Source organism: Bos javanicus, chromosome 13 (assembly GCF_032452875.1).
Source record: "Bos javanicus breed banteng chromosome 13, ARS-OSU_banteng_1.0, whole genome shotgun sequence".
Classification (NCBI taxonomy): Eukaryota; Metazoa; Chordata; class Mammalia; order Artiodactyla; family Bovidae; genus Bos; species Bos javanicus.
Window position 1 is genome coordinate 39,381,133 of NC_083880.1, and position 26,958 is coordinate 39,408,090.

At 45.6% G+C, this 26,958-nt stretch overlaps 1 protein-coding gene, 1 long non-coding RNA gene and 1 pseudogene across 3 annotated transcripts; 2 read left to right on the top strand and 1 right to left on the bottom strand.

Moving 5' to 3' along the window:
* Nucleotides 1–1,041: 1,041 nt before the first annotated feature.
* LOC133258816 (uncharacterized) lies at nucleotides 1,042–26,866 on the bottom strand. Of its 2 annotated transcripts, none has more exons than XR_009740165.1 (4): nucleotides 25,177–26,866; nucleotides 18,338–18,446; nucleotides 7,896–8,053; nucleotides 1,042–1,471 (listed from the first exon to the last, which is right to left on the bottom strand). It is a non-coding gene; the product is annotated as an uncharacterized LOC133258816 (long non-coding RNA). The 2 variants fall into 2 exon arrangements; XR_009740166.1 differs by lacking the exon at nucleotides 1,042–1,471 and adding an exon at nucleotides 4,004–5,638.
* Nucleotides 15,914–15,999, top strand: LOC133259954 (U6atac minor spliceosomal RNA; annotated as a pseudogene).
* Nucleotides 21,010–24,200, top strand: LOC133258809 (spermatogenesis-associated serine-rich protein 2-like). The gene is given in 1 exon segment (XM_061435538.1): nucleotides 21,010–24,200. A coding segment is annotated over 1 exon segment (1,614 nt). The 5' UTR covers nucleotides 21,010–21,644; the 3' UTR covers nucleotides 23,259–24,200.
* Nucleotides 26,867–26,958: the final 92 nt, after the last annotated feature.

A 26,958-nucleotide genomic window follows, 5' to 3' on the forward strand; every position in this document is an offset into this window, starting at 1 on the left:
TCTCAGAGAGGAAATTCTGGGACTGGTTGTTTCCATGTTTCATGCACCATGATTGCTGACCTAGGAATTGGGCAGGGTTCCTTTCTGAAATGAGCCCCGGGCATCTTTCTGCCAGGTCTCAGCCATGCACATTGTGCCTTAAACTGCTGACTGAGAACATGCTTCTGACGGCTGTCCAGCAGTGCACAACTGCTGATGCAGCTGTTTTCCCTGTCCTGGGATTTATCTGGGAGAGGTTGGGATGAGTTAGAGGGAAGAACCTTCTTACAGCGTCCCAAACCTGCCGGTATCACCTGAGAAACCCTCTCAGCAGTTTTCTGGGATGTGTTGATTTCTGTAAACTCCCAGGCTGTGATTTCATGCACCAGGGCATTCAGTGGCCCTGGTGAGGGGGCGGGGAGTGGATCCTGAAGCTTGCACTTCTTCCTAAACAGCCTGGATGACCCCAGGCGGTACCACCACACACCCTCTTTCTAGGAAGTGTGTTCCCAGCGTGGCCAGCGCCTACCAAAGTCGCTGTCCCCACACATGCCCTTAGGTGGCCTTGCATACACTGAGAGGCCATGAAATTTCTGGATGGCATTGCCACTTCCCAAAGCAAAGTGCTGGTCCTACCCTTGAAGGGAGAGTGCACTTTTATAGGTACATGGTTTGTATTTACCTCCAAAAAGACCTGGAGAACTGCTTATTATGTTTTCCTAAACCTGTGGCTTCTGATATTTGTAGCTTAGTCCTAAACGTACGTGCTAGAGTTTGAGACTCTATGTATCTCAAACAGCAAATGTGAACTTATTTTAAGTGCTCAGGTTTAAAAAAAAAAAAAAAAGCCTAAATGTCTTTATTTAAAAGGGGGGGAGGGCAGGGTAATAATATTGTAACGTCCAGACAGTTTTGAGTTGTAGTATATAAAATAGGAATAACATTCAACCTGCAATAAATATAATTAAGTGTAGCCTTAGAGCTTTACCTAATTGTTCATGAAGATAGTCAGGTTTGGGGCAGAGGGGACAGAAATAGGAAATTAGAGTTGGTAATGTTGCTCTTTCTAAGATTTATTTTCATCTTTTCAAAATAGGATGGTTATCCCATTAATAGATAACTATCCAATTCTTCTGACCCATTTTGATCAAGTATTTTGAAGTAGATGGGACACTGCCTTCTTGGATTTTGTGTCATCTTGTACTGAGTTATACATCTCATTTATTTTTATTTTCTTCAGTGGCTGCTCAACACACACACACACACACACACACACACACACACCATCTATCTGACACCAGAACTCTGTATGAAAACAACCCAATGGATCTTTGAAAGTCTTCCAATTATCCAGCTGTGTGTTACAGTCCAACTGCAGGAATCCGGTTGATTCAGCCAAGTTTTCTCTAATAAATAAAATGCCGTGTGTTCATCGCATCATCATCTAGAGTTTCAGGCACTGCAGAGATGTTGGAAAAGTCAGGAACTAAGCCTGTGGACAAGCAGAGATTAGCAATGTGCACAAGATAAATTATGCCATGCCTCAGGATTGATTTCACATTGAACTTTGTGGTTCATTTCAAAACACAAGGCAGGATAATAAACCTCATCAAAATCTCTCAGATAACTCACTGCTGCACTCAGGACGTTTATTTCCTTAGTAAAGTACACCCAGGCGTCCCATTAACTTTTTACTGAACCACAGTTTAGCACACATTCTTGCCAAGTTGTAGAGGTTTTAAATAGAGTGAATAATCATAGTTAATACTCATCCTGGCTTTTGTTTTTCTTGTTGCAATGGGTGGGAGGAGGGGGAAGAGGTAAGATTAGGGTTTCAGCATCTATGCCATTCAAGGCATAAATTGAAGTTATTTTGTAAGTGTGTTCAAATATATGTGAGTTACATTTCTTCTTTATACAACATCCATCTTATCCTGTCTGTCAAAAGCTGAACTTGGTGATATCACATCTTAGGTTTGTTGGAACAATTAATCCAGTAACTGATCCCAGAGAGCTGCATACGAATCCCGCAATGAAATGTGACAAGGAATTTCTGGATCCTGGCAGTTTGTTTTTTGGTTACTTTTGAGCCATGCCTACAAGTCATTGCTAAAAAGAGCTGCACATGTGTGAAAAAGTGCTTTCAACATAAAACTAGTATTTTTCAATTTTTTCAGGAAAAAAAAAATGTATCCACTCAGTTTCATATCTTTCTTTTTGACACATAAGTCAAATGTTTCACCCATGATTAAGATGATTCATTCTTAAAACGCTAGATAATAACCCTCTGCTCTGGTCAGACACCTTTACTCCAACCACCAATCTGGGTTTGAACCCAGATGCCTAGTGCTTTATTATTAGAAGAATCTGTGTCCAGTGATTTCAGATATGTAAAACATTAATTCCATAATATCTAGTAATTCATTTCATGTCAGGTTGAATTGTTCCTTCCCATTGCTTAGAAGTTAAATACAGTATTATTCAATTTCATATATGAAAAAATGCATTTACCTGCATTCATTTACTCATCTTATGGTCTAAATCAGCATTTTCCAAATTTAATTATGCATCAGACTTACCTGTAGACTTGTTAAAATACAGATTTGGGGCCCCTGCCCCTGAGTTTTTGGTTCAGCAGTTCTAAGGATAGGCCCTAAAACTCGTATTTCCACTATCCCTGCTGGGTCTGGGCCACACTTTGAGAATCACTGGTGTAAATAAGGTGTTTCGCCCATAAAGCCGTGTTTTTCCTACAGCAGCATCTACCAGTGTCATTGGTGTACAGCTTACAGAAAAACACAATGCAGACATAGATTATTCCTTTCATTCTTTCAAAATTCCTTTTTGTTTCTACCTCCACTGAGCCCTAAGAATGGCTGAAAGTATGCAAAGAAATATGATCAGTTCTTCAAAACCACATTCTCTATTATCTGGCAGGAAGCATCTACTCACAGTCAAAGACAGCCTAAAAATTAAAACTAAAGCAGATCAGAGCAAATGGTTTAAGATGAAAATGCAGGGACAGTCAGGATTCTGGGGAAGTATTAGCTTGGGAGAGATGTGAGCAGGCTACCACCATTTTCCTTCCAGGTGAAAAAGATTTTGTTCTAAATCCCAACAACAGAAAGTAACGATGAATATAGGAGAAAATTTCAACACACAAACTCCGAGTTGCACCTTACAACTGTATCTAGCTACATTTCTAATCTAAACATGTTCCACTGATGTAAATCCATCCAACACAGATGTCATGACTCCAAGAAAGAAGTAAGAGCCTGGCACTAGAGTCAGCTTACTCTCTCTGCCATGACCGGGGTTCAATCCCTGGTCAGGCAAAGAAGATTCTGCAAGCAGCACAGCCAAAACAACAACAACAAAACACACCCCAGCTAGAGATCCTGCCTGGGGCTCAGAAACCAGCATCCCCAGGCTGCCCAGATCAGTTTCCACCTAGAAACAACTGCCACTCCCAGGTGAGACAGGTTCAGGAGTGGCGCTGCCTGCAGCCAGACCTTAACTTGGTCTTGGACTCCTGGCTTATTCACAAGAACCTCAGGGAACACACTGCGCTCCCAGATGACATGGTAAAAGCCACATTTTTATATCCACTAAAAGCGCTCAAGAATCAGGAAGTGGGTTGAGATATGACTCTGCACAGTTGGGGTGGAGGAGGACAAGGAGGAAAGGCAAAGTCTTCCTTCTAGAAATATAACATTTTATACTTGGTCTCTGCCCGTATGGGGTGGTCCCCAGAAAAAAAAAGATGAGATCTCTCCCTGCACTGAGAAGCAACAGCATAGCCAGTCAAGTAACATGTGTGCTCCAGGGGCAGCGATGCCCACTCAGGCCCACGTGTGTCTTGTTACTATTAATTGAATGCAAGGTATTATATTCAAGGTACTGCTTCATTTTTTTCCCCAGACCCCTTGGTAACAGAAGCAGGTCTTTTACCCTCCCAGGCAGAATTTAATCTGCCACCTGGATGTTAACCAAGGGCACTTCTTAGGAAGAAGAACAAAATGTTTGAAGACTGAAAAAAGAGAGCCCTGCCAAGAAAACTCACTCATTTGTTATCAATCAGGCAAATCAACTCATTGGAGGCGTCAGTGCTTCGCATGCCCTGGATGACCAGGTAACAGGGTTGTACCTATGACTCTCAAAAGGAATTGAATCCAATTCCGAATTTTAAACTCCGTTTTGGTATTTGTTTCAGGAAGGAATTCTGGCCCTGTGGTATTTTAACCCAGGCGTGCTGGCTGCATGGAAGGCGTCACAGTTTCCCCGCGTGAATCTGGGACAAGACAGCCTTTCAGGGTGAGGGGTAAGTTCCCCCGCACGCCCCCCTGGGAAGGTGGCATCCTGTATCAGTTTTCCTGGGAGTTCCTGGTTGTGAGTCAGCAGTCTGGAAAGCAATGGAGGCCAGTCTCAAACGCTGCCAGGTCCCTCTGTTTCCTCCCCCCACTTCACGTCTGTCGATCGTCGTGATCGGTCCCACCTGGCACTTGGTCATGTGTCACAGCCTGACCTGACTTCTCCCCTCCCCTTCCCTAAAGGTGTGCAGAGCTGGGTTCCCCAAGGATTCTCATTACCGAAGCAGAGCAGTGATGCCAACACACAGCAGGCACCGACACGGGGAGGGCTGGGTTAACAAGAGACCCAGGTTCTGTGATACAGGAAATAAAAATGGAACAATTCTAACCCAACTTTTGAGCTCTAGATAATGACATGGTGGCCATAATAGCATCCTTCTTCTTGCTAAAGGCATAATTCAGAGGAGCCAGAAAGGTCTGGACATAAAGGCAGTTGGAGACACAGATCCCATAAAGATGAAATCGCTCAGCAGTAACTGTTTGCCTGGTTTTCATGGGCCTGCTTGGCCCAGACAGTGTCTATTTCCCATGGAGAGGGAATTCAAGGGGCAGAAGATACACAGAGCAGCTTCAGAGGGATACTGATGGCTATGAGCGTCAGAAAATGTGTTGCCATAAAAATGTTTACTTCAGTAAATGAGGCAGGTTTTAATTTGGGGACCCTTGAAGCAAGGAAATGGCAGAATGGTATTCTGTTTTACCCTCAATGTCTGCAAAAACACCTCTTCTTACCTAAATAACTGGGCATTCTTGATACTTGAATGTGTACACAGGGAATGTGTACACAGGGAAAGGAAGTTAACATTGAACTTTACAAGCACTGGACTGGAAGTGGAGAATGCAATGTTTTAAATAAAAACTGTATTTAAAATTGGCACCATTATAAAAAAAAAAAAGTCTTGCATGAAGTCTTCACAGGACTGGTGTCTCAGGTTCCCATCTTGATTAGACTTTTAAGGTAATGCTGCTGCTGCTGCTACTAAGTTGCTTCAGTCGTGTCCGACTCTGTGCGGCCCCAGAAACAGCAGCCCACCAGGCTACCCCATCCCTGGGATTCTCCAGGCAAGAACACTGGAGTGGGTTGCCATTTCCTTCTCCAGTGCATGAAAAGTGAAAGTGAAGTCGCTCAGTCATGTCCAACTCTTAGCAACCCCATGAACTGCAGCCCACCAGGCTCCTCCGTCCATGGGATTTTCCAGGCAAGAGTGCTGGAGTGGGGTGCCATTGCCTTCTCCGTTTAAGGTAATAATAGTTGTTAAAATCGCAATCTTGTGTCTCAGAGACTTCACCTGAAAATGCAAACATTAAAAAAGCTGTGAGTAGACAAAACCAAGCAGTCTTCCGCTGGCTCTTCAGAGACCCACCCCCACCCTGGAAAGTCGTGTATTTTTTTTTTCCCTAGGCAAAGCTTTCCTGGGCCGGCTGTTGCAAAGAGGGAACTGAGAACACACAGCAGGTGTCCTTGCTGGCTGCCAGAGGGGGGCAGGCTTGTTCCTTATGCGGGCTGAGGGTAGAGGTGTGTCCTGGAGGGAGGTGTTTTGCCTCCCTCACCCTCCTCGGCTGTGCTGTGTGCAGGTGGCACAAGCAGTTGTGTATTGTAACAACAAGCCCAGAAAACTTTTCCAGGGCCTCCTGGCTGCGTGTCAGCGTGCGGGTCATGGTACTGAATTCAGTCCTAAAGCAGTGGTGGCTGGGCTCCATATTAGAATCACCTGGGGTGTGTTTCCGATTACCCATCCCCTCCCCCGCCATCATTCAGAACTGGACGCTCTGGTTACCTGCTTTGGGCTGCCTGGATGTTTCTTCCTGGGCCCCTGGTTTAGAACCACAGTTCATGGAGTATAATCAGACCATCTGGGATATTTGATTGTGCAGAACCACACAGAAATGCTGTGGGTCTTTGCTACTCAAAGTGTGGGTCGGCCTTCAGTGGGCAGCTTTGACTAGAATGAGAGACTTGGGGAACCCTGTAAAACGGCACTGTCCGCTGGAACTTTCCACAGGAATGTGACTGTCCTCCACCTCTGCTGTCCAGTATGGTAGCCGTGAGGTGCACGTGACTGCTGAGCACTCGAAAGGTGGCTTGGGCAACTAAGAATAACCTTTTTAATCTTGTTTTGTCTATTTGAATTTGCATGAGGAAAGCCACGTGTGATGAGTGGCTGCAGAGCCAGTAGAGTATTAAGGGGCCGACCTGACCCACAAAGATGGTCAGGTTTCCTGGGGGTCCAGTGGTTAAGCCTCTGAGCTTCCAGTGCAGTGGCCGTGGGTTCTATCCCTGGTTAGGGAACTAGATCGCACATACTGCACAGCACAACCAGAGAGGAAAGAAAAAAGCGGGGTAAAGTTTCTTCCTTGGTGTTGAGAAGATGCCCAGGGGTCCTGAGGCTGGTTGGCCGGAAACAGGAGGTGCCTCAGGGAAGTGGTGCTCACAGGGTGCTCGGACCAGCAGCATCACCCAGGGCCATGTTAGAAAAGCAGAATCTCAGACCCTACACAGACCCCCTGAATCAGAACCTGCATTTAAAAAATTTTTTTAAATTTTTATTTATTTATTTAGGTTCACTGAGTTTTAATTGCAGCATGCGGGATCTTTTAGCTGTGGTATGCAACTCTTAACTGGCACATGGGCTCTAGTTCCCTGACCAGAAATTTAACCAGAGCCCCCTGCATTGGGAGCACAGAGTCTTAGCCATTGGACCATCTGGGAAGTCCTAAAACCTGCATTTTAACAAGGTCCCAGGTGATGGATATGAACATCCGAGTTTGAGAAGCTCTGACAGTAAATGTCACTCTGCTCTTCAGGGGACAGGTGACCATTTACACACATATTCTTCTAGAAAGTCATTCTGCATTGTTGGCACCTGAGAATATTACAGGAAGTACCAAGTGGGTTTCCCGAATAGGTCATGGAGAGCAACACACTTGAAATTGGAGATGGATTGGTTTTCCCAGTAGTCATATATGGATGTGAGAGCTGGACTATAAAGAAAGCTGAGCACTGAAGAATTGATGCTTTTGAACTTCAGTGCTGGAGAGGACTCTTGAGAGTCCCTTGGACTGCAAGGAGATCCAACCAGTCCATCCTAAAGAAAATCAGTCCTGAATATTCATTGGAAGGACTGATGCTGAAGCCGAAATTCCAATACCTTGACCACCTGATGTGAAGAACTGACTCATTTGAAAAGACCCTGATGCTGGGAAAGATTTAAGGCAGGAGAAGGGAATGACAGGTGATGAGATGGTTGGATGACATCACCAACTCAATGGACATGAGTTTGGGTAAACTCCAGGAGTTGGTAACAGACAGGGAGGCCTGGAGTGCTGCAGTCATGGGGTTGCAAAGAGTCAGACACGACTGAGCGACTCAGTTGAACTCAACTGAACCGATTGATGAATTTGGAAGGCAAGAGAGTCATCTTTTAGTTCTAATAAGCCCCTGTTTTCATTGGATGAAGGAATAACTGTGGAGAACTTCATTGACGGGCCGAGATCTAACTCAGGGTGAATCTTCATATTCACCCCACTCTTTAAACATGGACTCACGTGGATACGCTGCCAGGAATATTGCTAATACTGGAAATTCCTGTGTGGTACTGATAAACAGAATTGTCTTCTTTCCATATTCAATCCAGGACTGATTCTACACTTTTTCCTTCTAAAGTTCCATAAGATTTTGCATCATTTGCAAGATGAGAGATTTCCTGTGGGGAGAAAAAAAAATAGCTCAACCAAGAAAGTCATTGCATTTAGCAGAAGGAGGCAGAAAATAGAACAAAGAGGGGAATGGTTTTTATGCAACAGCAATTTTTTGTAATAAGTGTGGGGACAGGTCCCCCTGGGAGGACATTTAAGCTGTCATTTCTGAAAGGATAATTGAGACACAGCTGGATGGCGGCAGGGTTTAAAGCCAGGAGCAAACACAGCCAGGAAGTGGAGGAGCAGATGATTCAGCCCCCAGGGCATGGGTAGCTGGGTAGTTTCCGCACCCAGGGGAGCACCAACTGTCATGCTGGCATTGGTGGTGTCCTGCAGTCATCTGGGCGCAGCCATCTTGCTGTGAGTGAGAGGAGAACCCGTCCTCAGGCAGCTCACGCGAGTAATTCAATCACAGCTCTCTGCAGGCTGAATTCTGGACGTTTAGCCCAGACCACCCCTGAATTTCCCTTCCCTAGGGATCTCCTGTCCCCCCAACTCCTTTTCCCAGTTAGCACCCCAATCCAAACATAAAACAACTGGGAACTGGTTTTAGAGGTCTCATTCACAGCTGCTCAGGCCATCTGAAATACCACCATCAGAAGAATGGGGGAAAGGGACAGTTAGGGAGCTTGGGATGGACATGTACACATGGCTATATTTAAAATGGGTAACCAGTGAGGACCTACTGCGCAGGGAACTCTGCTCAGTGTTATGGGGCAGCCTGGACGGGAGGGGAGTTTGGGGGAGAGTGGATACATGTGTATGTGTATGGCTGAGTCTGTTTGCTGTCCACCTGAAACTATCACATTGTTAATTGGCTATACTCCGATATAAAATATAAAGTTAAAGAAAAAGAGAAATACTGCCCCCAGAAAGCAATTCAGTGATTTCACACCAACTTTCATCTCCTCTCTTCCTCTTCTACAATAGCTATTTTTAAAAGCAATCATAGACTATCATTAGCAAAAAAAGCACAAGATGAAAATAAAAGTGGTGTTTAATTCTGGCATTTTATGTGACTCCACCTACGCAGTGAGGGATCTGGTTAGTCACCTCCTCTGGGGACCTATTAGGCCTGTCGCAGGAAAGCACAGCATCTGAGCTTTGACCCATAACTTCTTCCATTCTACCACAAAAACAAGGATATAGAGAAAAAGTCCAGAAGTATGTTAAAGCACACAATCAAAAAGTTTTTTGGTATGTTTTATGTAAAAGTAAAAGAAAACAAGTATAGGTCTAAGAATTGTTAACTCAGTAACAGGAACCGGTGAGATGGTAAAGCTGGTTACCATCTTTAGAGCATCTACCATCCAAGTGCATTTTGAGGATCTGCGGATTTGTAAATTCATAGGGACTGTGAAAAAAAAGTGCTCAATATAGAATTAAAAGTTCTGTGGTGCTTCTCACTCTAAGTGTAACACATGCAGGAAACTGAAAAAGTGAGACATGTGATTAAGTGTTAATTCCTATTTGGAGGCATTTGACAAAAAGAATTATGAAAGAAGTTCATTCTCAAATATTATTTTAACCTTAAACAAGAGACAAACTTAGGTTACCTTTTTAAAAGAGATACACTGATTTTATCATAAATGGATGTTGAATTTTGTCAAAAGCTTTTTCTGCATCTATGAGATGATCACATGGTTTTATTCTTCAATTTGTTAATGTGGCATATCACATTGATTGATTAGCAGATGTTGAAATATCCTTGCATCCTTGGAATAAATCCTACTTGATCGTGGTGTATGATCCTTTTAATGTATTGTTGGATTCAGTTTGCTAATAATTTGGTGAGGACTTTTTCATCTGTGTTCATCAGCGATACTGGTCTGGTTTTGGTATCAGGGTGATGCTGGTCTTGTAGAATGAGTTTGGAAGTGTTCCTTCCTCTGCAATGCACCAATCATTTTTATACTTTTATGAAGTGTGTATTTGTTTTGCCATTGATGGTAGAGGACTATTTGTGTTTATCATTCTTTTTCCATTTGTGTGCACGAACTAGGGGTTTAATAGAGATGAGAGCATGTATTTTTCCATTTTTCATTAATCTAAGTATTTATAAACCAACCTTTATGTATTTGAAAAAGCTAGGGCTGTTAGTAAAGCTAGGCAAGTTTCACAATACTATTGTTCAAAGAAGAACAAGATTTGTCACATTTTGTGACTTTAATTATCTTTTAAGTTACTTTGATAATTGTTATGGATTGAATTGTATCTCTCTCTCTCTCTCACACACACACACACACACACACACACACACAAATATGTTCAAATCCTATACCCTACAACCTGTAAATGTGACCCTACTTGGAAATAGCCTTTGCAGATATAATCAAGTAAAGATGAGATCACACTGGAGTTGAGGGGGTGGGACCCTACTCCAATGACTGCTGCTGCTACTGCTAAGTTGCTTCAGTCATGTCCGACTCTGTGCAACCCCATAGATGGCAGCCCACCAGGCTCCCCTGTCCCTGGGATCCTCAAGGCAAGAACACTGGAGTGGATTGCCATTTCCTTCTGTAATGCATGAAAGTGAAAATGAAGTCGCTCAGTCGTGTCTGACTCCTAGCAACCCCATGGACTGCAGCCTACCAGGCTCCTCTGTCCATGGGATTTTCCAGGCAAGAGTACTGGAGTGAGTTACCATTGCCTTCTCCAACTCCAATGACTAGTGTCCTTATAAAAGGAAGATTTGGATACACACAGGGAGAATGCCCCATGACCATGGAGGCAGAGGCTGGAGTTACTCTGTCACAAGCCAAGGACTGCCCACAAGCACCAAGAAACTCAAGGAAACGCGCAGGACAGACTCCCCCAGGCCCCTGAAAGAAGGAACCAACCCTGTTTTATTTCAGACCTCTGGCCTCCAGAACTGTTGGAGAATATATATATCTATTGCTGCAGCCACCAGGTTAGTGGTACTTTGCTATGGCAGCTCCAGGAAGCTAGTCCTGTGATGCTTCAGAGAGCGACACTGAAATAGAACCAAGTTTATCAGCTTACCAGTCTCTCTGATGGGACCTTAGCTGTCATTTCCAGGGAAGAATTGTAAGCACTGGTGAATATGGGGGAAATGGCACGACCCTGTTTAACCCTTCAGCACCCCTTACCAGGTGAGAGCCATAGGCCTCGCCAAGCTGGCCACCTCTGCAGCAGTGCTTCTGTGGGAGAGCCATCCAGGCAGCCCCTGGAGATGCCAGGGCCACATGGCCCCTGACCAGTACTTGGACACAGACACCCCTGAAAGCCCCCCAAGGTGGGACTAGACCCTGCTGCCATTCTGCAGGGGTGGGCTTGACCCTGGGCTTGTGAGATGAAGCTTAGTCTGGGGGCACGGCGAGGGGGCGGGGGTGCTGGGGTACATAAGACAGACCCACGCTTCTGCAAGTCCTGCTCCCATTCACTCATAAGCAGGTGGGCGGGCTGAGGGCCCAGCCAGCAGCAGGAAGAAGGAAGAGGGAGGGCTCTCCACAGGAGACATCAGCTTCGAGGAAGAAGCAGATGCTGAGGCTGGAGCCAGGCTGGGAGAGTAAGACTTCACTAGGGTATGGGAGGGTCACAGCCCCAGCCTCTGGACATCTGGAAGGTGAGCAGGGACACAGAGCATGTGGGGGCCCGGGGTGAACCACGGCCTGCTTCTGCCTGTGCTGAGCACTGAATGTCCACCCTCCGGGGCTGCTAGCCTGAGAGCAACGCTGCCCCCCCCCCGAGAGCATCTGCTGTGTAAGCCCTGTGTTCAGAGACCAACAGACAGAGAGCCCAGTAGATGTGACTCCCCACAACACCAGCATGCCCGCCAGTCCTTGTAGGGGACAGTGGGGGACACCAAGTGTTAAAGCCCCATGTCCAGGTCTCCGGAAGCATGTTTTCAGAGAGAAAGTGGATTTCTGCAGCAGTGTGTGGAATTGAAAGTCTGGATATTTCTGAAGGTCTGGGATGCTAAATGTCCTCCTTTGATAACAGAAATGATTTTAAAAAGGAAAGAGGAAAGGGAGGGAGGGAAGAGAAAGGGAAAGGCAATAAGAAGTCTCCAGAGGGAAGGGACATTTAAGAAAAAATAAGGTTTCCAACAGGAAGTGAGTCGACATATAGCATGATCATGATTTTGAGGAATTGAAGGGGAATAAGAAGAGAATTCATTTGGCTTTGATGCTGGAAACATTTCTCTTTAAATATCCTGGGAAGAGTGATGTTGGATTCACAGAGAAGGAAAATTAATCTTAGCTTGTGATGAGGCTGCAAAATGAGCACCAGTTATAAGTGTGTTAATGTGGTTTGTGTTCAGTCTTTAGAATCAATCTCTAAACCAAGTCTAGAAAACTGACTTACTGTTTCCGAGCAGGACGTACCTGTGAAAATAAACCTGCAGCTGACAATGACCGTGTCACTGAAGCTGTCACACATTTGTCCTCCCAGTCAACCCCAATGTTTTGGGCACCAGGGATCGGTTTCATGGAAGACAATTTTTCCACGGACCAGGAGGTGAAGGGATGGTTTCAGGATGATTTAAGTGCATAACATTTATTGTGTACTTTATTTCTATTGTTATACATCAGCTCTGCCTCAGATCATCAGGCTTTAGATCTCAGAGGTTGGGGACCCCTGCTTTACACGACCTCTCCTCTCCTGAATCTGCTGGGTCTTTTGTCTGTTGTTCAACACACCTTGCAGGGCGCAGCTCTGTACCCTGGGCCTGGTGGTTCCCTCTCTCTCCTTTCAGCTGAGCAGATCTACCCTTCTGCCTCCATCCTGCGTCCCTCAGCAACCCCACTGGATGATGGCCTCACTGCCCATTTGGAGAGGGCTCCTCAAGCTGACTACCCGATGGAGGAGATGAGGAATGGTCTCTTAATACCCCCTTAAAAAATAAAAACACGCGCCAAACATGCTGCTAGGGCTACTGCTAACTCACTTCACTTGTGTCCGACTCTGTGCGACCTCATAGACGGCAGCCCACCAGGCTCCCCCGTCCCTGGGATTCTCCAGGCAAGAACACTGGAGTGGGTTGCCATTTCCTTCTCCAATGCATGAAAGTGGAAAGTGAAAGGGAAGTCTCTCAATCGTGTCCGACTCTTAGCAACCCCATGGACCGCAGCCTACCAGGCTCCTCTGTCCATGGGATTTTCCCGGCAGGAGTACTAGAGTGGGGTGCCATTGCCTTCTCTGCCAAACATGCTAGCATGGGGAAATTCCAGTGTCTCCTTCAGAAAACTCTCCTAAGGTTTTCTGATCTCAGCAGGGAATCTGATCTATCCTTGAATCTTCCCTGTTAGCTCAGATGGTAAAGAATTTGCCTGCAATGCAGGATACTGGGGTTCAATCCCTGGATTGGGAAAATCCCCTAAAGAAGGGCACACAACCCACTCCAGTATCCTTGCCTGGACAATTCCATGGACATGGAGAATTCCCTGGACAGAGGAGCCTGGCTGTCTACAGCTCATGGGGTCACAGACAGACACGACTGAGCGACTAAGAGACAACTACGTTCTCGAATCTGACCTATTCTTGATCATTTCAACTTGCTGAACAAAAGCAACACAGACCTTTCTGTTCTGGCCATGCTCATTATGAATCACACTTAAACAGGGCACATGCCCCTTTTCTTGCCAAGAAGAGCAGAGGGACAAGCCAGTTCCCCATGAGCACCTTGCTACTTGGATGCAGGCCCAGCAGTTCCCACCCTTGGCTGCAGAATGCCAGCACCTGGGAAGCTTTGGAAAATCCCAACCACGTTCAGACCAACTCCCTCAGAACCTTGGGTGCTGAGGCCCGGGCCTCAGTGTGTCTTAAAAGCTTCCCAGGGTGATCCCAAAGAACAGCAAGGCTAAGGACCGATTCACAGGCTGCAGCTTCCAGACTTTTCTAGGACTTTGGCTACATATTAGCATCACCTGAGAGCTATAAAGCTCCTGATGCAGGCACCCCACCCTGGAGACTCTAATAGGTCAGGGCTGTGACCTGAGCCTCAGGGTTTTATCAAACTCTCCAGGTGTAATGTACGACCAAGGTTGAGACTTGCTGGCCTTGACCAGTATATAACAGAGCACTGATGGGGGCGGGAAGGAGTGGGTGAGAGACCCCATACTAGGAGTCGCAGGGTCTCGCCTTGAAGGGAACCTCAGCGGAGATGAGTTAAGCCACAGGGCATGTGATGGTATTTAGTGGAACCCAGCTTTTCACTCACATCATTAGAGAACTGGGGAGTGGGTTACGTGATCAAATCCCACTTTTAATTAGAAGAAAGCTTCTTATTTCTTCCCTTGTGTCTCCCCCAACTGCCCTGCAACAGCGCCGTGGGCCCCTTCTCCCCAGGCAGCTGCCAGCATCCCTGATGTGAATGCAGTGTTAGAGCATAGCAGGGCAGCCCCAATGCCCACCACGGTGAGGGGGCCCTGGAAAGAGGCTCCAGGACCTGAGCCCCTTAGGCATCCCTTCCTGTGGACCCCAGGGAGCGGTGGACAGAGATTAGGGCAAGGAGTTATCTCCCAGTGCTGCTGCTTCTAGGAGTTTCCAAATGAAACCCAGAGTGGGGATGATTCCGGTGGAAGGCAGTAATGGGTGTGACCACAGATTTCCCCAGGGCTCATGGGCCCCTCCCCTCCCCCTCAGCAGTAGGCCGAGTCCCACAAGGTGGCAAAGGGCCTCGTGTTCCCCACTCTGGAGTCTGTCCTACAAGCCTCTGCTTCTGTGACTTGCTTCCAGCCTACAGAACAAAGAAAAGGTATGGCTGTCACTCCCATGTATGTGCTAAGTCGCTTCAGTTGTGTCCGACTCTGCTACCCCACAGATTGTAGCCCTGACAGGCTCCTCTGTCCATGGGATTCTCCAGGCAAGAATACTGGAATGGATTGCCATTTCCTCCTCCAGGGGATCTTCCCCCACTCAGGAACAGAACCCTCATCTCTTAAGTCTCCTGCATTGACAGGCAGATTCTTTACCACTGGCGCCACCTAGGAATCCCTAGCAACTTAGCACATGTACCCCCTTGAATACATAATAACACAGAAAAAACTGTCTTGCTAGTGATGAAATAAGATTTATATTTTAAGGCAGGACAAGAAAAATTCAACATAAAATTCCCTCTCTGCATTTGTCTGGACCTCCTTCCTCCCCAGTGTGCTGTGTGCATTTGAATTACACACAAACCTTGAGTGCCTCAAAGATAAGAAGGCTTGCTCAACCGTGAAGATCAATTTTTTCTTTCTTCTGATGCCAGCAACGCAATTTCTTAAAAGAACAGTGTGTTTTCCCGGCTCTGGAGAGAGTCATGGAGACTTGCTGCTCGCTTTGCAGGTGCTTACCGAAACTGTGTGTCCAGTGAACTTTAGGTAAAATATCAAGCTGTCACTTGGACATGTGATCCTTTGTCTTGAAAATGTGTATGTCTGTGTTTTCCGCTTCTAATAGGTGAAACAGTTCTCTAAGCTTTCCAAGAATCTGCTTCCCAGGTTATAATCCTCAATTTGGCTAGAATAAAATTCCCTCTTGTTTCTTCATGATAGTGAACTGAATTCTTATCAACAGTAAAATGCGTTAGAGTGACAGATGCTCTCTGCTGGCCATGAAGAAGCAGCTGCCACGCTGTGAACAGCCCAAGGAGACAGCCACATGCCAGGGGGCCATGGGCTGCCTCTGGGAGCTGACAACCAAATGAACAAACAGACGGTGGCCCAGCCATAGGTAGCAAGAGAACCCTGACCCACAGTCTGCAGCAACCAGTCCAGGTAAACCCACCTATAGCAACCAGGAAGTCGGCTGCCATGTACAAGTCAGACCTGTAGGAAATCAGACCATTGCCTCTAGCCACTGGTCCAGGAAGCAAAACCATGACCCCTGTAACCACTGATCCAAAATGCCCAGAACTTGTGTTGTACGAAAGGAGAGAAAGTTAAAACTCCCTTTGACAAAACAATCAGAACTTGATTAATAACTGATAGCCTCCTGATTTTGTCCTGATTTCCAATGTGGGACCAAGCAGAGGCCAACAAGCTCCCGAGCCAGCCACAGCTGGTCAGCTGCATCCAGTCTCCCCAGTCCAGCGGCCCCAGTCTGGGCACACCTGACCTGAAGCTGCCTCTTTGCTCCATTGTCAAGCTTTCCCGCCCCTCTACCTGCCTTTGAGTCCCTGCCAAATGCAAATAATGGTGGCCGACTCCCTTGCTATTGAAATCTCTAAATAAATGGTCTTTCCTTGTTCCCATTTGGTCTTCATTTATTGCCACTGAGCCAAGAGCCTCAGCCACACAGCTGCAAGGAAGTAAATTCTGCCAGCAAACATACCAGCTTAGAGAACCCAGCAGAGGGTGCAGGGGTCTCAGCTGAGGGCGTAGCCCCCACCAACACCTGGACTGAAGCCTCGTGAGGATGAGAAACCTGGCTAAGCTGCACCCAGACACTTGACCCAGGGAAACTGAGAGATGACACACACGTGTGCTATATGTTGGGCTGCCACGTGTGCAGTGATGTAACATGCAGCCACAGGGAAGTAGTACACAGATCCTTATACGCGAGGAGTGATTCAGCCTGGAGCCAAGCCTGGACTCTCTTCTAATACCTATGCCAGTTAGAATAGCCAGTGCCCTCAAATACCATGCCTGAGGGGGTACCACGCCAGAAGGGCAGCAAATGTAACAACGAATACCACCTGAAGCAGAATTACCGGCACAACTACACCAACATTTTCAAACAAGCAATGATACAAATATTGAGAAGTCAGACATATGATACAAGAATCGGACCTCCCGCAAAAGGGAAATGGATGGAAATATGAAAAGAACGTTTTGATACAGAAAGTGACAAGTGGAATAAAGAATAGATGGATACAGGGAATTGCTTGTTGGTTCAGTGGTCAGGACTCTGCTCCTCCTGCTGAGGGTCCAGGTTCGATCTCTGGCCGGGGAACTAATATCCTACGAACTGCATGGTGCAGCAAAAAAAAAAAAAAAAAGGCTACAAAGAACCAATTGAACAGGGAGATGTGACCCAGGCCCTCTCCAAGGGACAGCAGAGGAGACTGGAGAGGGAAGGTGGAGAAGTTAAAAGGCTCGGAGGATGGACGCTAACGTGCAGATCCAGAAGGAGACCGGCAAGGGCCTGAAGGCATGTCTATAAGTTCCCCAGAATGTAGACGGATGAGAGTCTACAGCTGGAGAAGGCACCTCACTGTGGATGAAGAAAAATTCTCAGACCCCATCACAGTGGAATTCAAACACACTGAAGACAGAGCTGCTGTTTCCCAGCTTTCAGATGACGGAAGCCGACCACCTACAATGAAGCAAGAATGCAGTTGACCTCAGGCTTCTCCACAGCGTACAAGGAATTCGATTTTTTGAATAAATATAACTCTGAACCTAGAACTTTAGAACTCACCAAACTGTCACTGGACTATAAGGACATAATAAAAAAAAAAAAGAATCCTTGGGTCTATAAAGTCTTCAAAAGTGCACTCTGTGCCTAAGGTGCAAACATGCAAAGGACCACAGAGAAAACAGGTCCTGCAAAGGCTCTGAGGCTGGAAAAAGCCCAGTGTGTCCAACAAAGAGAAGACCAGAGTCCAGGGGCAGGGAGTGGGGAGTTGGGGGACCATGGGGACCGGTGCAGGGTGGGCCTCAAGGTGGGGCACAGTGCCAGAGGCCTTCTGTTGGCCTCAAGAAGGACTCTGAATTTCCAGAAGCACTATGAGAAGCCAGATGGTGAGCAGGAAAGCACTGTGACCTGACTTCGGTTTTGACTACAGTATAGCAAGTCCCCATACACAAATCAGTTCTGTTCTGAGAGCGTCTTCATGAGTCTGACAAAGTTAGTCCAGGTACCAAATCAGCGATAAAGCACTGTACTGTAATAGGTTTATAATACTTTTCACATGAATGATACATTAAAAAAACAACAACAACAAAAACATTTTTAATCTTACAGTACCTTGAAAAGCATAATAGTATAGTGCAATGGAGAAGGCAGTGGCACCCCACTCCAGTACTCTTGCCTGGAAAATCCCATGGGTGGAGGAGCCTGTTAGGCTGTAGTCCATGGGGTCGCTAAGAGTCGGACACGACTGAGCGACTTCACTTTCACTTTTCACTTTCATGCATTGGAGAAGGAAATGGCAACTCACTCCAGTGTTCTTATCTGGAGAATCCCAGGGACAGGGGAGCCTGGTGGGCTGCCATCTATGGGGTCGCACAGAGTCGGACATGACTGAAGTGACTTAGCATAGCATAGCTCAGTGCAATAGCTGGCATACAGGAACATGTTCACATCTTTCAAAGTTTTCGACATGAAGGTTGACTTACTGTATGTCCTTCTGCCTGCTGTGTGTACAAAGATCCTCAGAGGGCCAGACTGGATGCAGTGTTTCAGGGAGAAGCCTCCTTCTTCTGTGGAGTGGTGGCTCAGCCCAGGCTGGTGGGAAGGGAGACGGAGAGAAGGGGACAGATTCAGGTTACATGTTGTGGGGAAAGCAGGAAGGTGTCACTGATGTGTCTGTAGTTGGAACGAAAGAAAAAGCAAGAGTCTTGTCTTCGTAGGGTTTCAGACTGTAAGCAGACATTTTGCGGGGATCAGTTTGAAAGGTATAGAAATACCAGATCACTATGTTGGGCAACAGAAACTAACATACAGCTGTGGGTCAATTACACTTTAGAAAAGAAGAGATCAGATTTTTGGTTACCAGAGGCAGAGGGGAGGAGGAGGAGGGAAATTGTATGAAAATAATCAGAAGATACAAACTTCCAGTTATAAGATAAATAAATAAACCCTAGGGATATAATGTACAACATGATAAATGTAAATAACACTGCTGCATGTTATATGTAAAAGTTGTTAAGAGTAAATCTCAAGAGTTCCCATCACAAGGAAAATATTTTCTATTTCTTTAATTTCATATTTATAAGAGGTTTTGGCTTTTTAAAAAAATTATTTCCCTCCACCATGGGTGGATTTTTAAAATTTGTACTCTTTTTTGGCTGTGCGGCCTGCAGGATCTTAGTTCCCCAACCACAGATTGAACTTATGCCCCCATGCATTGGAAGCACAGGTCTTAACCACTGGACCACCAGGGAAGTCCCCTCATATCTATCAGAGATTATGGACGTTCATAAACTGCGGTGATCATTCATGATGTATGTAAGTCATCTGCATACCGTATACTTCACATGTATACAGTGCTCTATGCCAATTATATCTTAGTAAAACTGGAAGAAAAAAAGGTGAGAAAAAGCAAGAAATTAAGGATAAGGCAGAGATAGGGAAGATTGGGGAGAGTTTTAGGGGAGCAAATTAGGAGCTCTAACTTCAGAATGTAAACACTGAGTAGCTGTTACCTCCCGGGAGTAGAAGATGTAAGGGAGTTATCAGGTACACCAGAAGTTAGAGTTGGGGTTTTAGATCTGTGATCAGTGGTAGAGATAATGTGTTTAATTACCCAGAGAGTGTGAAGGGTATGGTGCTGGGTGGGGGGCAAGCAAAAGTGGGGGGCACTCGCTGGAGTCTGGTCATGCAGGAGGAGGCAGCGGAGAAGGAGGAAGACTAGATCCAGAGGACATGCTGTTGGCACAGAAGCCAAGAGAAAACGGGGTTTACTTATAGGAGAGAAATTAGCCTGTGTGGAGTAAAACTGAGATTGGAAATGTCCTGGCAGTGGTGAATGACAAAGCTGTTTCAGCCTGACATCAGGCCAAATACAGATATACAATTAATTCTCAACAGATGAGTCACACAGAAGAAAAATAATAATTCAGTGATGTAAAAGTTTCTGTTCTGAAGTCCAGTGCCCAAAGACTAGGAAGAATGAGGGGCCTGGGAGGTGAGCAGGGAACAGAACAGCATGGTAAATCCTTCAGTGCACCTGGGCCGAGTCAGGGCAGGAAGTTTTCAAATAAACCAAAGACAGCCAGGAGTCTTTACCTCTCATCCCTCCAAAACTGCTCCTGTCTCAGTAAACAGCACCACTGTTCACTGAAGGGCTCCCCCTGAAACCTAAGCAGCTGGGGGGATTCTTTCCGCCTCTCCTCCACAGGGCTTCTTCAGCATGCCCTGAGGACTCGTCCTCCCACTGGACGAGGTGTTGGGTATAAACAGGCACTGGTAAGCACACCCACACACGATTTCTAAAATGCCACCCTGAGCGTTTCATTGTAACTCAACTGTTTCAAAAGAGACACTTTTTTTCAGTTAATGTCAACAATTATTTGCTACTTTTAAGGCACAGGCCAGATTTAATGAATTTATGGCTAAACTCAACTACAATGTAACCTAAATTACATCCAGGGACTTCCTGGGCAATCCAGTGGTTGAGACTCAATCCCTGGCCAGGGAACTAAGATTCCACATGCCATGCAGAGTGCGACCAATTATAAATAAATAAACCTAAATTGCACCCAAACATAACCCAGGAGAGACATATAAACAAGCATGCCCTGGGGACTCTACCTGCATGGTGTAGGGAGGCAAACTTTCCCTCTGTTCTCTTAGAGTCTCTGGCTGTGCCCAAGACTTAAGCGGCCACAAAACAGATCAACAGAAGTAAAGCATACAAATTCTATTTTTACACATGCATAGGGGCCTTTGCAGGAAAATCACCAAAGTGATTAAGCCTAAGTGCTTATATATTTCATTGAACAAAGAGTGATTGTGGGAAAGTAACTGAAATTATGAGGAAGCAAAGAGAGGATAAGGGTTCTTTTCATCAGGTTTGTACAGATTCTTCTTGGCTTCATGCCTGCTAAGTTACTTCAGTTGTGTCCGACTCTGTACCACCCCATGGACTGTAGCCCGCCAGGCTCCTCTGTCCATGGGATTTCCCAGGCAAGGATACTGGAGTGTTGCCATTTCCTTCTCCAGGGCAATCTTCCTGACACAGGGATCAAACCCACATCTCTAATGTCTCCTGCATTGGCAAGCGGGTTTTTACCACTAGCACCACCTGGGAAGCCCTTCATATATTCATCAAATAACCAGAGTGCCTAGAACAGTGTCTGCCTCTCAGTACAGAATCATAACTGAATACAGGATGGAATGAACCACTCTGGCTAAAACAAGAACTATGCTTTTCAAATGCCCAAAGAAAATATGAAGAGAGAAAGTACAGTCAGTTTCACCAAAAAAGCACAGAACTCAGGAAGTGGCAGGGGATTATAAAACCCCCATATCATAAAACAAGATGGAAAAATTGAAAGAAATTCATCAGTTGGGTTTAAAAAGAAAATTCAATTATATAAATGTTGCTTCAAAAAGACTCATCATAATAAAAAGATGCAAAAAGATTTAAAATAGCCTTTCCTCTTCTCAGACCCCAGAGCATCCGGAATGCAGAGCCAGAACTAGGGAACATGGCGACTGTGGGGGCCCAGGATAGAATCTCCCTGGAAAAAGAGACATGAATGTCTACAATGATATTTCTTGACACAAATTTGATATGAGAGAAGAAAAGGAGATCGATGGCTAGTGAACAGGATTTCAAATAACCAGGATTTTATATTTATCACCTCCAACTACAGCCTTCGGTTGCCTCCTTTTAAATCAAAGATAACTACAGTCAGAACCAAGACAAGGCAAAATAATACTTTTCTTCTGCATTTTTTGAGATTAAAAAAACCTGAAATGTCTAGCAAACAAAACCAGAAGGATTCAACAGGATTCATTTTTGATTTGCAGTCCAATACTGTACTGGCCCAACAAGGAGCTTTTGAAAACATGAAAGAAAAGATAAATGCAGTGCGTGCAATAATAGTTCCCAATAAGAATAACAATGAAATTATCCTGGTTTTGCAGCACTTTGATAATTGTGTGGACAAAACAGTACAAGCATTCATGGAAGGTAGTGCCAGTGAAGTACTCAAAGAATGGACAGTAACAGGCAAGAAAAAGAACAAAAAGAAGAAAAGCAAGCCAAAACCTGCAGCAAAACCAAATAACAGTATCCCAGATTCCAATAAATCGGTTTCCATTCAAGAGAAACAACCTGCGCCCTCCTCAGAGAAAGGTGGTATTAATGGTTATCATGTCAGCGGTGCCATCGATGATACTGAGTCTGTGGACTCACTCAGTGAAGGTATGGAAACACTTTCAACAGAAGCCAGAGAACTGGAGGATCCTGAGTCTGACACATCAGAAATGCTGGATGGAACAGGATCCTTGCTGGAGAATGGTGTCTCTGATTTTGAGGCCAGATCTTTGACTATGCGCTGTACTCAGAATTCTCAACAAAATAGGAACGTTGCCAAGTCTCTCTCAAGAACTACTGTAGGACCTCAGCTTTCAAATCTAGGCATGGAAGATGTTCCCCTCTCTTTCACCAACAAAAAGCTTGGTTCTAATATTGAAAAATCTGTGAAAGACCTCCAGCGCTGCACAGTGTCTCTTGCACGATATCAAGTTCTAGTTAAAGAAGAGATGGATGCTTCTATTAAGAAAATGAAACAAGCTTTTGCCGAATTGCAGAGCTGTTCAATGGATCGGGAAGTGGCGTTGCTTGCTGAAATGGACAAAGTAAAATCTGAAGCAACTGAAATTTTGCTTAGTCGTCAAAAGAAAGCCGAACTTCTAAAGAAAATGACTGATGTGGCTGTTCAGATGTCAGAAGAGCAGTTGGTCGAGCTCAGAGCTGATATCAAGAACTTTGTTAGTGAACGTAAATATGATGAGGATCTGGGACGAGTGGCCCGATTCACCTGTGACGTAGAGACCCTGAAGAAGAACATTGATTCATTTGGACAAGTATCCCATCCAAAGAATAGCTAGTCAACACGATCTCAATGTAGCTTGGTTACATCTATGTCTTTGAGTAACCCATGTGATGCCTCTGCTCCCAGCCTTACAAGTGCTAACAAGAAAACCTCGGCACCGGGGGAGACACCTACAACCACAGCAAACTCTGGTGGCTGATCCTACCAGGCTCATCGAGAGGTATTGCCAGGAAACAGACGAGGACAAGGCTACAGGCCACAAGGCCCAAAGTCCAGTGACCCCACGAACCAAGGGCAACATGACAGCGTGGGTCGTTACAGAAATAGCTCATGGTCTTCATCTGCTTCCAGGTACCAGAGTGCTCCACCCCAGGCACCAGGAAACACTAGTGAATGGCGCCAGGCTCACTCTGCAGGGACCAATGGGACTGGAGCCAGCATGGAGCCCAGCCCACCCAAGCCCTCATTCATTAAGAGGCTCCCCCAGCGCAAACCTAGGACCTCTCAGCCTGACGTTGTGAACTCCTGAGGAAAATTCCAGCCGGTCTCTCTTCTTTCCCACACAATTCAACTTGGTAACTGGACTTTAGGAAACTTCTAGTTAGATTTAATAACAAAAAGAAGTTTACGCGTATCACTTTTTATGCCATTCTAAATATTTAGCCATTCTAAATATTTTGGTTTCTTCTCTCCTTGTTTCCTCTTTACCATTTTTGGAAGGGAAGCTGTTTTTTTTTTTTCCCCCTTGACCTTTCCCAGTGAGATGGATTGATTCTGATTGGTCATTCCCACCAGAAATCACAGGCAACTGTTGCCAGGTTTCCCAAGGGTAAGCAGTGTTTTTCCCGGGGCTCCAGGCCTTCCAGAGGCCTGAGGAAGCCTTCCTCAGCCAACCCGGCTGTCCAGGCGTTCTGGAGGAGACGGATCACAGCTGGTCTTGCTGCCTTTCTGTCTAAGCAGAAGCCACACATGCCTGTCGGGTTTCCTGTAAACACCAGGGGAGGCAGAGAGGGGGTTGTGTACAACCCTGAATTGGCCAGAAAAGGGGAAATTGAATAGGTGAAAATGGAAGAACCCTGGGACACATTTGATAATCTGCCTGTGCTCCTAAGCCGTGCCTGAGACTGACACTCAGATCGCGGTTTTAGTCTCTCGCTTGGCACCATAGCTTAACCTGCAGTTTCTTCCATATGCCCAAGCCTTGTTTTCTATTACCTTAGGCTGCAAACCAGTCTAGGGAAGTCTATGGGAAAGTAGCATTAATTCAAGGGAAAAAAGTATTTCTTCATTTCAGTGTTCGAAGATTTTTGTTTCTATTGTTCTCCCTCTTTCCTGATTCCCATTCTGACCCTGAACCAAATTTATAGCAATATAATTAGTGTTAATCTAAGGTGTCAACCATCCAAAAATTGCTGCAGTCAATCTTTAGAGTTGAATTAATAAAAACAATTGCATAAATGTTAAAAAAAAAGATTTAAAATAGAGGATAGACTAAAAAATGTATTGAACATAAACACAAAGAAAGTGGGGGTCATGGTAGGAATTTCAGAATAAATCAGGACAAAAACATTTAATGGGGCTGCTGCTGCTGCTAAGTCACTTCAGTCGTGTCCGACTCTGTGTGACCCCAGAGACGGCAGCCCACTAGGCTCCACCATCCCTGGGATTCTCCAGGCAAGAACGCTGGAGTGGGTTGCCATTTCCTTCTCCAATGCATGAAAGTGAAAAGTGAAAGTGAAGTCGCTCAGTCGTATCTGACTCTTAGCGACCCCATGGACTGCAGCCTACCAGGCTCCTCCGTCCATAGGATTTTCCAGGCAAGATTACTGCAGTGGGGTGCCATTGCGTTCTCTGTTTAATGGGGCAAAGGAGGCTTATTATACTGATAACTGCCATCCATTGTAAAAGCATAGTACCCATAAATATTTATGTACTGGGTAACAGCATGACAATGTTAGAATACAAGAGGTAGAAAATGCAAAGAAAAATGTCAGAACTCCAGTTGAAATGGAAAATGTTCATTTTATTCAGGAATGGGACAGGGGAGAAAGCAGGATATAAATTAGAAGACTGGCAAAGAAAATTATAAAAATAAATGACACAAACAATTAGAATAAATGCAAAAGATGAATTCACATTTAATTAGTTGGTGTTTGAGTTCAGGAATAAACAGTTTTGAACAACTACTATACGCTAAGTATGAACTAGATTATGGGGAGCATTTAATAAGCCTTTTCTGATAAATATGGAATTTTTTTCAAAATAGATCTTATACTAGGTCACAAAGAAAACCTCAAATAATTTCAGGGTGGCTATGGGGATTGATCAAGGAAACGTTACCCATTTACCATTGCAGATGCATAAATAAAGAGAAGCTATCATTATCCTTGTGATGACTGTACAGCTCAGATCCTGGAATACCAAACCACTTTTTTCAGGACACTCACCTCTATTTGCCCTGCTCAACAGAGGAAAGAAACAAATTGCCAAGTTGCCAGCTCTGGGCAATGCTTCCAGACCAGGACTGCTTGGTTTACTCTGGAAGGGAAATAACTTCATTAGAAATGTCATTTTCTTGGCTGGCTGGTCCTCAGCTGACAGCAGTGCGCCCAAAGCACTTGTGATCTCTGCGGCTGACTGGAGTGCACACTGCAGTCTCCAGGGACCCGGGCAGGGGGAGACCAAACCTGCCAAGTGTGAGAATGTCCCTGAGAGGGTCCAAGGTTCATTATTTTTAAAAAGGTATTCTTTTTTTTCCCCCCTCCTGGAGTTTTCTCTGACCACCTATCTCAAATCGCAGCCTCCCTAGCACCCTCTCTTTCCTTCCCCAGGTTCATTTTTCCTCCATGGCACGTTTCATCAACCATGGCACGTTTCATCAACCATGTCACATATCTTCCTTGTTTGTCTGGTTTATTGACTCTCTCCCCATGAGACTGAGGATTCCAGGAGAACACAATGTTTTGTCTGTTTGGTTCCCTGCTGTAGCCCCAAAGCCTACAACAGAGCTTGGCACATACACAGTTGCTACTCAGTAAACAGTTTGGTTGAGTAACCCCCAAATCCATCTCTACAGTAGAATGTTTACCTGGGGGGAATACAGCCTAATGGGTCCCAAGTTCTAGGATACATTGAGCCTGTGTCCACAAGATGAATGAAGTTTTCAAGAGGGTGCTAGAAAGGGAGAAAAGGAAAAGAACAGGAAGAAAGGAGCAGAGGCCATACCTGTTCAGTATTTACCTGCTGCTGCTGCTGCTGCTAAGTCACTTCAGTAGTGTCCGACTCTGTGCAACCCCATAGATGGCAGCTACCAGGCTCCCCCATCCCTGGGATTCTCCAGGCAAGAACACTGGAGTGGGTTGCCATTTCCTTCTCCAATGCATGAAAGTGAAAAGTGAAAGTGAAGTCTCTCAGTCGTGTCCGACTCTTAGCGACCCCATGGACTGCAGCCTACCAGACTCCTCCATCCACGGGATTTTCCAGGCAAAGTACTGGAGTGGGGTGCCATTGCCTTCTCCAAGTATTTACCTGGGGTTGTCTACAAAACACAATCGTTCCTGGTGGAGGAAGGGAGGGAAGGGGGAGAGATGTGGGGCCAGGTCTGCCTCTGTCTGCTTCGCCCTTCTTCCAGTGTATCCAACCGCAGAGGAATTCCTGACACTTTTACCTGCAAAACCAGTAAGAATCCATACTTCACCTCTGCTCTGGCCACCTTTCTCTCAATCTGAGATCATTTCAAGTCTCCTAACTTGTTTCCACCTTTGCCCCTTGCAATGGACTTTCTGGTACAACATCAGACCCATTTTTCAGCAATGTAGCCAGACCACATTACCCTCCATGTAGACTCTGGTGATTTCTACCCAGCAGCTCAGAGCCTCTACCCCTAGTCCTCTTTGCAGGTTATTCCTTTCCTCACCTGCCCTAATTCCACCTGCTCAGGCTGGCCTCCTCGGAGCACCCCAGACACAAGGACTCCCCAGCCTGCTTACTTTGTCTCCAGTTCCCACTGCTGACAGCCTCTACAGCCCAGATAATTAACTGACTGATGCTCATGGGTCACCCTCTGCCCCTGCACCCACCCCACCCCCGTCCAAGTGTCCAAGTAAGTCAGTTCCACCAAGGGCAGGGAGATCTTTGTTTGGAATCAATAACAAAGATCTTTTGGTCTTTTGTCCTCTAGCTCATCTCCAAACATTACAGCAGTGCCTGGCACAAAAGCAGGTGCTCAA